General features: G+C 36.6%; 1 protein-coding gene across 2 annotated transcripts in view; it reads left to right on the top strand.

The window, feature by feature from the left end:
* LOC107661011 (E3 ubiquitin-protein ligase HACE1-like) overlaps window positions 1-8,875 on the top strand; it is a 39,493-nt gene extending 30,618 nt beyond the window's left edge. The window contains exons 18-26 of one of the 2 annotated variants that reach the window (XM_016450455.1): window positions 1,269-1,356; window positions 2,330-2,442; window positions 2,616-2,652; window positions 2,980-3,176; window positions 3,749-3,880; window positions 5,705-5,803; window positions 6,113-6,183; window positions 8,074-8,187; window positions 8,408-8,875. In XM_016450455.1, the coding sequence (XP_016305941.1) occupies window positions 1,269-1,356; window positions 2,330-2,442; window positions 2,616-2,652; window positions 2,980-3,176; window positions 3,749-3,880; window positions 5,705-5,803; window positions 6,113-6,183; window positions 8,074-8,187; window positions 8,408-8,510 (954 nt within the window). In that variant the 3' untranslated portion in view covers window positions 8,511-8,875. Of the gene's footprint in view, window positions 1-1,268; window positions 1,357-2,329; window positions 2,443-2,615; window positions 2,653-2,979; window positions 3,177-3,748; window positions 3,881-5,704; window positions 5,804-6,112; window positions 6,184-7,840; window positions 7,920-8,073; window positions 8,188-8,407 lie in introns of those variants that run through there. The other variant, XM_016450456.1, reaches the window with a different exon arrangement.
* Window positions 8,876-16,311: the final 7,436 nt, after the last annotated feature.

Genomic DNA, 16,311 nt, shown 5'->3' with positions numbered 1-16,311 from the left:
GTCTTAATTGTTTAGATTTTTAGAAGGCACATTAACTTTTTTCTCATTTACAACTCTGTGTTTGCTGCGTAAAAACATGAGTTGATATTTGCATTGATCTGACCATAATCACAAAGAAAGGCTTATTGGAAATGCAAATTCATTCTCTGCCACGAGGTGGCGCTTTAGGAGCGCTGAAATATTGCGGTTTCCCCAGTAACGGCTGTACACAAAGCAGCTCCGCGCTCATAAACGCTGCTTTATCTGGAATTATACGTAAAATTAAATGAAAATGCCAACGACACGTTTCTGAGGACAGTCGGTTCCCTTCAGATACATTCAAATAAAAGAGAAATCCAGCCGTATCGCGACGCTTGTCTTTCCGTCCCCAACTGTAAGACCTCTTGAAATTATACTTAAGACGTTTCTTATACCATTTAACATATTTAAAACTTTTTATGGCCTTAAGTTTGATACAACTCACTTTAGGAGTTTTTAAGGACCCGCGGGAGATCTGCATTTAAGGTAGCCCATCGGGCAGAGTGGTGATACATTTTGGTAGCCCCACTGGAAAACACAATAGCCCCGGGACGTCGGGCTAGCGATTTTGCAAGCCCTGTTTTGGCACTCCCAGTCATGTAACCCTGTCAGAAGAGAGAAATGATGTGAAACAATAAGCCAAAAGAGACCATTCATTACATTGATTCAACCACAGTTAAAGGGATAGATTGCCCAAAAATGAAAATTCTGCCATTAATTACTCACCCTCATAACATTCCAAACCCATAAGACCTTCGTTTATCCTTGGAACACACATCTTTAGAACACACATTTTTTTTTTGCTTTTGGAATAAATAGGAGATCAAAAATCATATCTGTCATAGTCTCTTATTCACCACCATAGAAGTTTACCAAACGATGACAACTTCTCTTCTTGAGAATTATGGAAATATCAAAAGGGTCTGTAAGAGGCAGGTGTGTTTTATTAAAATCTGCCATACAGAGGTCCTTTAACACACAATATACATATATATGAAAGTATTAATTTTTAATAAAACTCTACTATTCAATAAAAGGTAAGAATATTCTCTGGAAAAAAAATCTTAAACCAGCCTCAGTTCGGCTACCGTCGGACCAAAATGAGGTATCTTAGAAGGCTGCATATTTGTGCATATTATGCATATATTGGCTGTTTTACCAGGTTTTAAAGTACTTTTGCTTGGATTTTGCTACAATGTAGTAGATCTAGGATTAATGCCATGAATAACCTTATTCTGTCCTTTTCTCAGGGTCAGGGGGTGGTCAGAGAGTGGTTTGACATTCTGTCCAATGAGATCATCAACCCGGACTATGCACTGTTTACACAATCAGCTGATGGTAAAAACCTTATGTACAATACTATCAGCTGTTTATACTGTAATATTGCGACAAATCCCGACAGTAAACTGATGCCTTGTTCTGTTTATGCTGTACTGACACGAAGTTCAAATGACTTGCAACGGTCGGTTTGTCGCGTCTAGTGTAGACGGCCTTTAGCGGTTGCAGTGCGGTATAGAAACGGTGTAATGCAACATTTCTGAGCTCATGGATTTGTATTGAGATGACTAGATTTCTCCATGAAAATCCGCCGAACAATGTAAATGCGTTCGCTCCTTTAAAGTCACTTTGTTTTAAAGTGTTCACATACTGTACTGTAGGTGTGATCAAATTAACGCCATTTCGTAGCAAATCTGTGTGACCAACATTGTGAAATCTGCATGGGGAAGTCGTTCACTCCCACATGGAGTTCGGTGATTTCCTATTGAAATTACTGGTTTTAAGTCACTGTACAACAGTAAATGTGACTGTACCATCACAATACAAATTATATGCACAGATTTAATGGGGAAAAAAATTACATTCTATAAAAACAGAAGTGCAGGAGAGGCCACCAGCCTGCTTTTAGCATGTGAGACCTAGCGCTTGCAGAAGGAAAAGATTGGATCAGATTTGTGCCAGACAATGGCTTTTTAATTTTTTAGTGTGTGAAGAAGCTCATTGGTCACTGCCAAGGGGAATCTTGATGTCGGCTGAGGGTCTGCAGGGCCATGAGCTCAGCAGGGAGTCGCTTGGGCCATTAACGTCCTCTCGCTGAGAGATGTGGATGTTGCCTCTGAACTCTTGACTATGTAAATGAAGCTTATGACTGAAAATCAGCAAAGAAACCGGCTAGTGGGACTATGCCTTTAGATAAAACATTTTCTCTGTCATTTATGCAGAACTAGACAACATTCCATTCTCTTCTCAGATACAATGTGCTGTGTTTACAGTTTTCTATTTGTTTTTTTCTCTCTCTCAAATACTTGTACAGGTACCACGTTTCAACCCAACAGTAATTCCTCTGTAAACCCAGATCATCTAAACTACTTCGGATTTGCTGGTCAAATCCTGGGTCTGGCTCTCTACCATCGACAGCTGGTGAACATCTACTTCACACATATATTTCTCTGTTTCGGTTATATAAACTTAAAACCCTAGTGAGCTGTCTACCTGGACAGAATTTTAAGGCATGACTGTTTTCAACATTGATAATAAATGTATGCGGATTTGCTGGTCAAATCCTGGGTCTGGCTCTCTACCATCGACAGCTGGTGAACATCTACTTCACACGCTCCTTTTACAAGCACATACTGGGTAACCCACTCCACTCACATAGTGTTTATATCAGAGAATTTACTTGTAAATAGTTCTGTATCAGCACATTTTTACATTGAATCTGTTTGTTATACTTCTTTTTGCATGCATTCATACAGATTAGTAGGGCTGCCCTCGACTAAGGATTTTTTTGTTTACAAGCACAAGAATAATCACAAGTATATCAGGAATTTTCATATACATCATGCCAACAGAACCCATTTGCCACAACTTGATTAAACCAATATTCTGGTAAACATAGTCATTAACAGGAGTGTCTGCAACATGCATGATATGTAAAAGTGTGTTTGTGTGGGATCTTTGCAGGCATCCCAGTGAGCTATCAGGATGTGTCATCCATTGACCCAGAGTATGCTAAAAATCTGCAGTGGATTCTGGACAATGACATCAGTGACCTTGGCCTTGAGCTCACCTTCTCTGTAGAGACAGATGTGTTTGGAACTATGGAAGAGGTCCCTCTCAAACCAGGAGGAATTGCCATTCAGGTCACCCAAGACAACAAGGTAATATATATATATATAAATTCAGCTTTGATCACAGGAATAAGTTACATTTTAAAATATATTGAAATAGAAAATTGTTATTTTAAATTGTAATAATGTTTTACTGTATTACTGTTTTTACTGTATGTTTGATCATGTAAATACGGCATTGGTGAGAACAAGAGACTTCTTAAAAAAAAATAAAAAACTTTTTAAAAATCATACTAATCTCAAACTTTTGGATGTTTTGAGTATATTTGTGCACATTAGAGTATTGCATTTTTACTTTAGCTAAAATCAAACTATTGGAATCAACTACAAAAAACTGGGGTAAAATGAGCCAATTGCCTATATTATTTTTGAGTCGAATAGGCTAATATTCATCGCAATTAAAACTTAGTAGTTGTGTCTCCATCATCTTTTTTAAAATCATTTACACTTGCATGAGATGAAGTACCTTTTTTAATTATTATTAGGGACATTTGCCCTCATTTTAGTCACTCAGACTGCTGAGAACAAAGCAGTCTGTCCATGATTTTGAAGTGAATGATGGTGCTTTTTTGTCTGATTTGTCATGTTTCTGTGTGTGTCAGGAGGAGTATGTGCAGCTGGTGACGGAGCTCAGGATGACCCGAGCGATTCAGCCGCAGATCGATGCCTTCCTGCAGGGCTTTCACACTTTCATCCTCCCCTCGCTCATCCAGCTCTTTGATGAATATGAGCTGGTCAGTAGATTCCTCCTCTCATCTCTGCATGAGACTCCTGCTTCTATCTCTTTATATTCTCATGTTGCATTTTTCATTTGGAGTTTCCCTTTGCTATTTTTCTCTCCTGTGCTCACTGAAGAAACACACGCGTGCGCACGCACACACACACACACACACACACACACACACACACACACAACAACAGCAACCACAGTATGCTTTGTAGTATGGATTAAGATGAAAGCCCTGAACACCAATAAAATGAGCAAGTTAATAAGCTCACTCATACACAGTCTATACAAAATTTATCCACAACATAACCTGTGCAAATGCAAGCTGTAGTATTTTGTTTATGTAGTGAACGCACAAGTAAACTGGAACCAAGTTACATGCTAATCATAATGTAACTCTAAAATAGAGAAAATTAACATCAATATAATGAAGAATTCACAACAGAGGAACAGCACAATAGTTAATACTTCAGTATACTCAATTTCAGAAGCTCAGGCTTTCACAAGATACGACTTTTACATGTTGATAACAAATTATATGCTATGCCATTTCAGTCATTAAATGCAATGAATGATTTTCAGACAACAATATCAGACTTGATATAAGCCTGTTAGTTTTTGCACAAAGCCACAGCAGTTTTGGGATTCAGCAGTGTTACCCCAAAAAATAAATTGTAATGATTTTATAACATGCATGTAATTCTAGTGATTAAAAAAAAAAAAAAAAGTGAATCGGGCCTAGAACAGACATGACTGAATGAATGAATGAATAAATAAAGTCTTCTGAAGATGTAAAAGTTTTGTGATCAATAGTTTTGTCATAAAACTTTTATTAAGTATTTGCTGACAAACTCACGGTTAAGACAGCTGACTCCACTGTGATGTGACCCTGTCTCTCTCTCTCTCTCTCACACACACACGTGCGCACGCACACACACACACACACACACACACACACACACACACACAACAACAGCAACCACAGTATGCTTTGTAGTATGGATTAAGATGAAAGCCCTGAACACCAATAAAATGAGCAAGTTAATAAGCTCACTCATACACAGTCTATACAAAATTTATCCACAACATAACCTGTGCAAATGCAAGCTGTAGTATTTTGTTTATGTAGTGAACGCACAAGTAAACTGGAACCAAGTTACATGCTAATCATAATGTAACTCTAAAATAGAGAAAATTAACATCAATATAATGAAGAATTCACAACAGAGGAACAGCACAATAGTTAATACTTCAGTATACTCAATTTCAGAAGCTCAGGCTTTCACAAGATACGACTTTTACATGTTGATAACAAATTATATGCTATGCCATTTCAGTCATTAAATGCAATGAATGATTTTCAGACAACAATATCAGACTTGATATAAGCCTGTTAGTTTTTGCACAAAGCCACAGCAGTTTTGGGATTCAGCAGTGTTACCCCAAAAAATAAATTGTAATGATTTTATAACATGCATGTAATTCTAGTGATTAAAAAAAAAAAAAAAAAGTGAATCGGGACTAGAACAGACATGACTGAATGAATGAATGAATAAATAAAGTCTTCTGAAGATGTAAAAGTTTTGTGATCAATAGTTTTGTCATAAAACTTTTATTAAGTATTTGCTGACAAACTACCTATTTGCTTGTACACTTAAAACACGGTGCCGCTAGATGCTTTGCACCAGGTTTGACATCAGGTATGGCGTATTTGAAACAACATGAGAGTAAATGATGACAGAATATAAATTTTTGGAGAGCTGTTAAGAATGCACCAGAATCTTAGAATGTGTGTTTGAAGGCGTGGTATGTTTTATGTTTGTATGAGCAGGAACTGCTGTTGTCAGGCATGCCTGAAATTGATGTGATGGACTGGAAGAAGAACACAGAGTACACTAGTGGCTACGACCTGCAGGAGCCTGTTATACAGGTATCCCATCAGCACCAGCACACACAAAACATGCTGCTTCATAGAGACGGATGATGTACATAAACAATACATATAAATATACATAACAAAACAGTGATGTCAAAATGTTTACATTATCACATTTATGGTGAGACCACTATTGCTAGTCAGAAGGTCCGTCAGAGATAACAACAGTAGCTTGGCAGAGAGTAAACTGCCTGATGGCTGTGGTGTAGTTATAAATGTCGATTAAAAACTATATATGAAAATGTGTACCAGTTGACAAGTATCTACCAGGCTGTGATTAGAGACTGTGTGTTTTTGTTGCAGTGGTTTTGGGAAGTGGTTGAAAATCTCACTCAAGAAGAAAGAGTCCTTCTCTTACAGTTTGTTACAGGAAGGTACGTATAGTTATTTCCTTATTCTGTATGCTGGCACTTCATGCTGTATAAATGTTGTCAGAAAGTGACCATTTATAATTGTATGACACTTGTAAGGTACAAAATAGGGTTTGAAAATGTAAAAATTCCTTCCTTCCTTCTTTTTCTTTTTCTAAAAATGTTCCAGTGAAAGGAAATATTTAATACAGAAGCCGTAAACTGCAACATGAAAAATAAGACATTTCCTATGAAAGCCCATTTTCTGCCATGGAATAATAGATTAAAATGAGTAGATTCGACTTTTTATGTCCCTCTCACAATTGAGATGAATGCAATTATGAAAAAATAAGTCACAATTTAGAGTTTGTTTCTTCAGTTTGGATTTTGTTTGTTCAGAATTGAAAGAAACAAACTCCAAATTGTTACAATTTGTAAGTCGTAAATTTGTAATTGTTACAAGTGTAAGTTATTTATTTATTTATATATTTATTTATTTTTCATGGTGGAAAAAGGCTTCCATACTGTCCTGATAAGATGCAACTGAAAAAAATATTATTATTATTATTATTGCTAGCTAACAATTTTTTTAAAACATAAAAAAATGGAGAGATTTATTTGAGAGAGAAAAATCAGAGAGAGAGAAGAAATTGGAGAGACAGAATTATTGGTTGTTTTAAAGAATGTTACATATTTTGTAATGGGTTAATTTATATTTATAAAACAGATAGTTCCGGTCCTTGATTCTGATTGGTTGAGCCAAGTTCAAAGCTGTTGTAAATTACTCTACAAACATACACTTTTGTTTGCATTTGTGTGTTACTTGGCAACCACTTTGTTGGAACCACAACCGTTTCTGAGGAACTACATTGTTTAGCGGAAGAATAATGTTTTTATTAATATCATTACACTTTATTTGCTCTGTTTTATTTTGTGAAACCTTACTACGTATATGGAATAACCGTTTTATAAATGCAATAAGCCCTGTGAAGCCGTGGTTTACAGTGAATTTATAACAGCTAAGGGGGTTGTTTATAACAGCTAACAATGCCCCTTAGCTGTTATAAATTAACTGTAAACCACGGCTTTTTGGGGCTTATTGCTTTAGTAAAGTAGTTTACATACAAAATGGTTTCGGTAAAATGTGTAAAAAAAATATATGGAATAACCGTTTTATAAAAGCAATAAGCCCTGTGAAGCCGTGGTTTACAGTGAATTTATAACAGCTAAGGGGGTTGTTTATAACAGCTAACAATGCCCCTTAGCTGTTATAAATTAACTGTAAACCACGGCTTTTTGGGGCTTATTGCTTTAGTAAAGTAGTTTACATACAAAATGGTTTCGGTAAAATGTGTAAAAAAAAATATATGGAATAACCGTTTTATAAAAGCAATAAGCCCCGTGAAGGAATAACCATTTTATAAAAGCAATAAGCCCTGTGAAGCCGTGGTTTACAGTGAATTTATAACAGCTAAGGGGGTTGTTTATAACAGCTAACAACGCCACTTAGCTGTTATAAATTCACTGTAAACCACGGCTTCTTGGGGCTTATTGCTTTAGTAAAGTAGTTTACATACAAAATGGTTTCGGTAAAATGTGTAAAAAAAAAAAAAATTATATATTTGTTTAAAAAATTACCTACTCATAATTAAATGGCATTGTTGAATGATTATAATTGTAGCTGAGAGATAGCTAAGAAGGTCAAGACTTCTGAAGCTGAACAGGCCAAAATGTCCATTTTAAATCGGGTATGGTGTACATACAGACATTTGATTTATTTAAACCTAGATAATGTTTTATGCTGTGTCAGTGTTTCTGTTATATAATAAATGATTTGTTATGTCTAATATGCGTCACTGCCAAAAACATGGGATTTGTGCCTCTCTTTTAAGTGATACTGTTTTCTTCTAACAGTTCAAGAGTTCCTCATGGAGGATTTGCTTTTCTTCTGGGTGGCAGCGGTCTGCAGAAGTTTACTATTGCCGCTGTGCCCTACACATCAAACCTACTGCCTACCTCTAGTACATGGTAAGAGACAGATGGATAGTGCTGTTCAGATAGAAACACTAGGGGGCAATGTGGCTCTTCTGACATTTCTGAGCTGTAAACACAGAGCTGCTTTAAAACATAATGATGAAGAACTGGAAGAGTGAGAAAGACTAACAAATAGAAAAAAAAGTGTGTGTAATGAAACCGGTTTGACTCTCACAGTGCAGCATCACTTACCGATCTCTCTCTCTTCTCCTAGTATTAACATGCTGAAACTCCCAGAATACCCCAGCAAGGACGTCCTACGTGATCGTTTGCTGGTTGCACTGCATTGTGGGAGTTACGGATACACCATGGCGTGACGCCGGCTTCTGCGTTTGCTGAGAATTCTGCTCTGTGGACACACGACGCACACATGGCTCAGTTCAGGGATACTTCAACACTTTGATTCAAAAGCCTTTATATTTTATTTATTTTTGGCACGAGGAAATTTATGACAAGGACATCAGTGAATAATGACATGAATTAATGATACTTCAGGCACTGAGGCTGTTTTGTATATGTGAAAAAGATGTTCAGGTCACATTTCGCAGTAAATTCAAAATAAGGATTTTTTAATTTAGTTTTTCATTGCTGTAATACTCATTTTTCAATATTACACCAAATGCAATACTATTATACATTTTTTAAAATTAGAATTAATATTCATTTTTCTGTATTACACCAAATGCAATACTATTATACAGTTTTTTTTATTAGTAGTAGTATTATTATTTATTAAAATCCTTTAAAATATTACTTTTATTCATATGTAATGTACACACACACACTTGTTGGTGAATACGGTCTGTACAGTATAAAAACCATTACGCCTATGGAGAGTCCCCATAAACCATAAAAACAAACCTGTGTGTGTTGTGTATATTTATTTTTATTTTTTTTAAGAAAACTCCATCACCAGGGTGTGGCAAATGTGTTCGGAATAATTTCAACATGTAGCTATGTAGTTACTTGCTGCTCAAGTCGAAAGATTCCCAAGATAGAAAGAAATAGCACGCCTCACCAATGATTCATGTCTGAAACTCAAATCACAGGAAGAATTCTTCCCTTAAGTGCATTATTTGAACAAATCCCTATCTCTGAGTATGAGCGGTAGAGTGCTGTAGTGATGACGCATATTTGTAGGCCAACCAGAAGTTACAGTAACATCACCCTGGATCTCTTCGGGAAAAAAAATAATTTTTCCATTTGATTTTGGAATATTGCAGAAAATAAGCTCAGTGACCCAGTGTTCAAATTGTGTCAAAGCTCTTGGGGGGTCCCCCTAACCAGACCCCCCGCCCAATATTTTGCTAAATGTGTGTTGCGCTGCAGGACTGCCACAGACAGCTGACTCCTAAAGTTTTTGATATTCTTCATATTCTGTGTGATGGTCAGTTGTCAATTAATCTTTTTCAACCAGTTTAAAGAGATTTATTCCATTTTTTCTAGAGGTGTGCATTATATTTTGTGTCAAATTCTTATATTTAATCAATAAAGTCAATTAGAATAATACGATATTTGGGGCTGTTATTATCAACAAAATGAATCTTTGCAATGCAGAGGAAACACAAAAGCTGCATCTGAAGTGGCATTTAGATGTATTTACAATGCAGCTTAGAGGGACATTTAGGGGTGCTTTAACCTGCAGTACCAAATGCATAAATAATGTTTTAATATTTTAATCCTAAAATGTTGAATACTGATATTTGGATTTATAAAAAAAAATGAAAATATACTTTAAATGTGAAATTAAAACTGCCAGTAGGTGGCAGCAAGTCACTATTAATAAGTGAGTCATTGCTCATTTAAACGGTTGATTCATTCAGGAACGAAATACCGTCATGTTGCTCTGAGACGCAAAACAGCGCAGTGGCTGTATTTGGAACCATTTGTTGGCGAAATAGAGCAAAACTAGGCAATATGGTGTCTAAAACGTAAGTCTCTTAATACTGACCTAGTTTATTGAATTGTATAAAATCAATATAAAATTTGTGATTTTTGCGAGAAAAAAATGGCACGCTTCGTGTGATATTTATTAACTATGAAATTATGTAAATGTATAAATTTTCTGTCCCCATATCTTGAATTTTGGGAGCATTCTAAATGCATTTTATTAGACTGAATCATGCAGTTAAAGAACAGTTAAAGAACGCACTCTTAAATGAGCAGTCAGTCTAGCAGCTAGTGTGTAAGCACTCCTCTTATAATCAATGAAGCTGTCCATACACTGTATGATAAATGAATATCTTACATCGTACGTACATCTGCACTTTGTTGCTTATGATGAGGGAATTCGCGAGTTTCAGTCTGAATCAATCCGAACGCCTCTGATTGGCCACTGCATTCCTAAGCTCAACAGAATCTCGATTGATTGGTTATAATGAGCAACGCTGTAAAAACGTGTAAAAATAAAATATGTAACATGAGCAAGTCTAAATTTAATACAGCAATCGAAACTATTCATTTAATTTTCTTTTTCACTAGTTTCATGTTTCAAGTATTATAGTTTTATTGAAAAACCACTGGACACCCCAAGTATATATATTTTTTGGATGTTATGGGGGGTCCATTATGCTTATGGGAGGATTGATGTGTGTAATCCACAAATCTAAAATAAACAGCTTTCTTTAGTGACTACATTTTACACTGAGTTCACTGAAAAATCTACATAAACACAATTCCAGCATTCATTTTATTCTGCTGAAGCTCAGCATCACCACATGAACATGAACAAGCACGTTACAATGTGCTACGCATCAGTTTCTGTCCACTATTACCATAGTGTGCATGAGGCCCTTGGCAGTTGGCGAAAGTGCAGTTTTGATATCACCTGCTCACTACACCAGTGCTATTGTAATTGTACGCTGCTCTCCATGGCAACGCAGCATCCAGAGCTAGAGCGACTCAGCATGGGGGCTCGCCCGAAGCTGGGACAGATGAGAACTAAACATATGTCACCATGACAGCCAAGCAAAAACAAGATTGAAAGAGTCAGAGAAGCAGGGGGAACTAGAATAAGCTCGACAAAATAGAGTATACATACAGACGTACAGTATATATGCGTGCGATTCGTTGTGCACCCCAATGGACAGATGGGACGGATACAGATTGTACTTTTCATGCTATTGTGCTTTTCCACAAAACTTTTGGCTCTCCATGTCCTCTTGTGTGACATATATGGCTTTAACTCTTGCATCCCATTCCATTACAATCTGTTCCAGTTCAACTGAAGTTCCAGTCAATAAAATTGGAAAAAAGGGAGAAGGTTTCGCTCCACACTGAGACACCTTCATCCATCCAGCTCTTTCTCTGTCAAACTCTGATTCTCATGTTATTGTACAGTAATCAACTGCTGAATCATCCTGCCATAGTTGAAATTCCCATTTACAAATGCTTTGCTGGGAGACTTTACACTGTAAAAAAAAAAAATCTGTAAAATTTACGATAAAAAACGGCAGCTGTGGTTGCCGAAAGACGAAACATAGTTATTTCAACAAAAAAAAACATCAAATTTGAAATGTAACGCAGGGAATTCTGGGAATGTCAATTTTTGTCTTTTTCACTTCCAAAAATGGTATACTACCGTAAAATTACATGTAATGTCCAATACAGTTTTTCACCGTATATAGTAGGGGAATTTACCATTAACCATTTAACATGGTTTTACTGTAGCATTTTTTTTTACAGTCTTTTACCGTTAAATTCACTGTCATTTTTTACAGTGTACACTCTAAAAAATGCTGGGTTAAATACAACGTAGTGATGGGTAAAATAGGGACAAACCCAGCAATTGGGTTGTTTTGACCCAGCGGTTGGGTTAAATGTTTAACCCAACCTTCTGGGTAGTAACCCAACCACTGGGCCTAAAAACGGTATACTACCGTAAAATTACATGTAATGTCCAATACAGTTTTTCACCGTATATAGTAGGGGAATTTACCATTAACCATTTAACATGGTTTTACTGTAGCATTTTTTTTTACAGTCTTTTACCGTTAAATTCACTGTCATTTTTTAGAGTGTAAGGTTCATCAGGCACCATGGAAAAGAGTTTTCATAATCTAAACGTTAAGCAGTGTGGGGGTGGGAGATTTGGTGTTTTGTAAACTTTCATCATTATCTGTGGATCAGGACATACTGAGGATTTGACACAATTTATGATCGCTTCTGCTCTAATAAGATCTGATTATCCTGCGGGTGGTTCTGGTAGATTTGCATTTCTCGGAGGCATCACACAAACCCTGAAGCGGCACACTGATGATTTCACCTTACAAAAATCAACCAAGGTGACAGATATAAGGCAAAATACAAGACCACTGATGAACTAAAAGCATCCAGTAGCATCATGGCGTGGATTGGTTCTTTGTGAAAGCATATGAAAATTAAATAATGCAACACTGTGCATGACATTCAAAGTGCATGCATTTTATCAATCAAAATTAGTGGTGCCTGATCAATGTTAAATAATTCTACTTGCGCGATTGAATGTATATTTCAAGAAATAGTTCACCCAAGAATGAATAGTCATCATTTACTCAACCTCATGCTATTCCAATCTTGTATGATTTTCTTTGTGTGTGGAATGACTGAGTATTTGAATAATCTTTCAGCTGTTTATGTCCATACAATAACAGTCAATGGGGTCCAAACATTTTAAGCTCCAAAAAGGACATAGAGGAAGCGTAAAAGTAATCCATACAACTCTAGTGGTTTAATCCATGTATTCTGAAGCAATGAAAGCACTTTTTATAAAAACAGTGCAAAACATAAGTGGTTGTTCACACTCAAATCAAATCTTTGATGAGAGATATCTGCCTATGGCGCACTAAATTGGAAACACTTTTGCAAAGTCTAAACTCTAAATCTGATTTACTGACTTCTACCCAATTTCCAGGAGCCTGGTGTGTTGTACTCTTTAACGAGTCGGAAAGTTCTTTACCTCCACACTGTTCATTAAAATCATGTACACATATCTATGGACTAGACTTGTGCAGGTATTCGGTAATGCAATATATCACGGTAATGAATATGCACGATATTGTTATTGTGGGCACTTCTAAATACCGTGAATAATTATATATTACAAATTATTTAGAATTTTGAATGCATTTTAATAATACTTTTCCCATCAACTGGTCCAAATGCACAACACCTCTGTATGCTGCATGAAAGACCCGTGCACACTCTGACATAAACAAGCACGGACCAGAAGCACATGGCGGAACATGTGAGAGAAAGAACCAAAGGCTTAAACTACTTCAGTCTGTGTGCACTGAATTTATTTAATACACGAGTTTCACAATTTGAGTTGAATTACTGAAATAAATGAACTTTTCCACGACATTCTAATTTATTGAGATGCACCTGTATAACAGAAGACCAGATTAAGGTCTGCACCTCACTAGAGAGGGAATATCTACTGTATCAATCACAGGCGGACAATTTAGTTTTGTATTTGGATTACCCATATTGCTTGTGGGCAGTACAAAGTGGACCAATGTGCTCCAAACAAACGTGTACCAGGAGCGCCTGATGGCTGTTGGCGAAGTGCACAACATTGAAATTATCAGACTTCAGTCGTTGTAGGTGGATTATAATTCCAAGAACAATCTTAACAGACATCTCCAACCAATGTGTTTTTAATGCAGATTGTTGCCCAATATTTGCGTCCATATTTGTGCCCATTGTGAATGAATGGCGCATGGTTGCACACCTACCTGTTATTGTAATGACATTTACCCACCCCTAAACATCACAACAAACAAAGCAAAATGTTATGAGTCAATTACCATGTGAGTCAGTTGAACTGGCTATAGAGCCCATGATACTAAGGGTGTTTCTCAAACGGAAGATCTAGTCCTTCTGAGGCTTCTGTGCTAGAGTCCTTCTCAGCATTGAATGGAAGAATGAAGCGAAGGTCCACATTGCTATATCATAAAGGTTTGTGTGCCTTTTGTCAAGATCTGACCTCTTAGTGTTTTACATCACAGGCTATAAAGCATTTATTGAAACCAATAGAAAATATATATGCCTTCACCTCTGAATTTATTTTATTTTTTATTTTTTTGCATTTCATAATGACGTTTGACGAGCTCAGTGCTCAATGCAATTCTTTTTCCTGAATTGGAATGTGTGCAGATTTGAAGAATTGTGGGTGATTGGAGGACACAAAGGATATATGTCCTTCAAAATATGCCGAAAGAATGACATGAAATGAAGGCAGCCTTCCAAGAATCCTTCAAATTAGGACGATGGCACTTGATTGTGTAAACATACATACACAGAATACAAGTTTAAAAGTAAAGAGGTTTTGTAGAGGTTAAAAAGTAGAGGTTCTGAGAGCTCAGAAAGAAAGAAAGAAAGAAAGAAAGAAAGATCACGTACTTGGAAATGACATAATTTATGTCTGTCACCATTATATGACCTCCTTTTAATTACTGTTGTAGCCAGCACAATTCCCCCAGGGAGGAATAAATTGCTATTAAGTCTCACCTTGTCCTTGTGGTCTTTTATTAAATTATAGGTGAATGTCAGGGTTCCTAAACATTTTTTTTTTCCCTCACGCGAGTCTATTGTGGAGATTAGAAATAGTTTCAAACATCAAAAATCTCCATCAGTCAATTTAATTTTTTTCCCAGATGTATATTCATGGGCCTTATTTGTTGTAAAGGTCCTTGGTATAGATGTTGTCTGTGATGAATAGATGTTACACAGATAATAATTGAGGTCTAGAGGGGATCTTTAATTGTTATGGTGAAAAATGATGCAAATATCTATCATCATTTGTTACAGTGATAGTGGAGATTTTCCAAATCTAGATCTTGTACAACAAAATGCTTTACAGTACATTGCAGGTGTCTCATTGTAGCAATACCATGGCTCAAAGATATAGCTAGGTCAGTCCCATCCCAGGACCAATGGTACCAACGTATCACATTTTGCATTCGGTGGCCCTACTTTTTTGTTCATGGCACATTGTGGAGATTTGCTGTGCTGCTGAAGCTGACCAACCATGCCTTTTTCTGTGTTTGTTGGAATGGGTTCATGGTTTCAACACTCCTGCCTGGAGGTGCCCTTTCACTAGGTTACAAAATACTGACAGCTTTTCAGTAGGGAGAAATACCAGATAGCCCATCAGATCCATGGCAAAGGATCTTATTTGCTTCTTTGACAGATCTCCCATTGAAGAGGCAGTAGTGGTCATGCCAGTTTTGATAAGGGGTCAGAATATATTCCTGAGAGTAAAGCATCATGTGTGAAATTGCTGCAGTGCCTGATGTGGTGACAGACATTCCCAGGCCATTATCTCTGCCTTAAATGAGGAATAAGAGAAGTGGAGAACCACTTTTTTTGGTAATTAGAGACACTCTGAACTGTGCATATTTGTCCCATCACTTCATTTTCATCTCTGATTGCTACTACAGCCCTAACTATATGTATCTAATACCTGGGTATCTCACAGATTTGAGTCATCATTTCTATATAAAAAAAAAAAAGGTCTTCAACAGCCTTTAATGCAAGATCAACATACTTGTATACTGAATTGGCTTCCATTTAGGCACAGGAATGAGGCCTTCCATTTGATAAAATTAATGGTTTATGCAATGAGGACTGCTTGCTCTAACATGGGAAGTCTTTTCATCCATCCATTTTCCAAACCGCTTGTCCTATGAAAGATCATAGGTTGCTGGAGCTTATCTCAGTGTTTTGGGCCTTAAGCAGGGGAACAGCCTGGATGGATGGCTAGTCCATCACAGGAAGTCTGTTGAAAGAACCAGCATATGCTGTTTAGGTATGTTTTGAAGCATGGCAGTTTGAGCTGGTTTAAGCTGGTCAATCTTAAACGTACTTAAGTATTGAAAGTGTAAGTACAAGTAAATGCAAAATGGAAAATAAGCAAATAAATATATATCAAAAAATGTTAATACATGGCTTGAGTAGCAAGATTGTGTTCAGTTTTAACTCTTTCTTCCATTTTGTATTTTTAGGTAAGAATAAGAAACACTTCATCTGGTACTTAGTGTCTTTCATTCCAACGTAAGAAAACATTTCTGGAATCTGCATCTGAAATAGCATTTAGATGTATTTACACAGTTTATGTATCTCAAAGGGGACATGGAT

This window comes from Sinocyclocheilus anshuiensis, unplaced genomic scaffold (assembly GCF_001515605.1).
Source record: "Sinocyclocheilus anshuiensis isolate Anshui unplaced genomic scaffold, SAMN03320099.WGS_v1.1 scaffold1036, whole genome shotgun sequence".
NCBI lineage: Eukaryota > Metazoa > Chordata > Actinopteri > Cypriniformes > Cyprinidae > Sinocyclocheilus > Sinocyclocheilus anshuiensis.
Note: the sequence above shows the minus strand (reverse complement) of the source record. Positions and strands in the feature narration are given on the sequence as shown.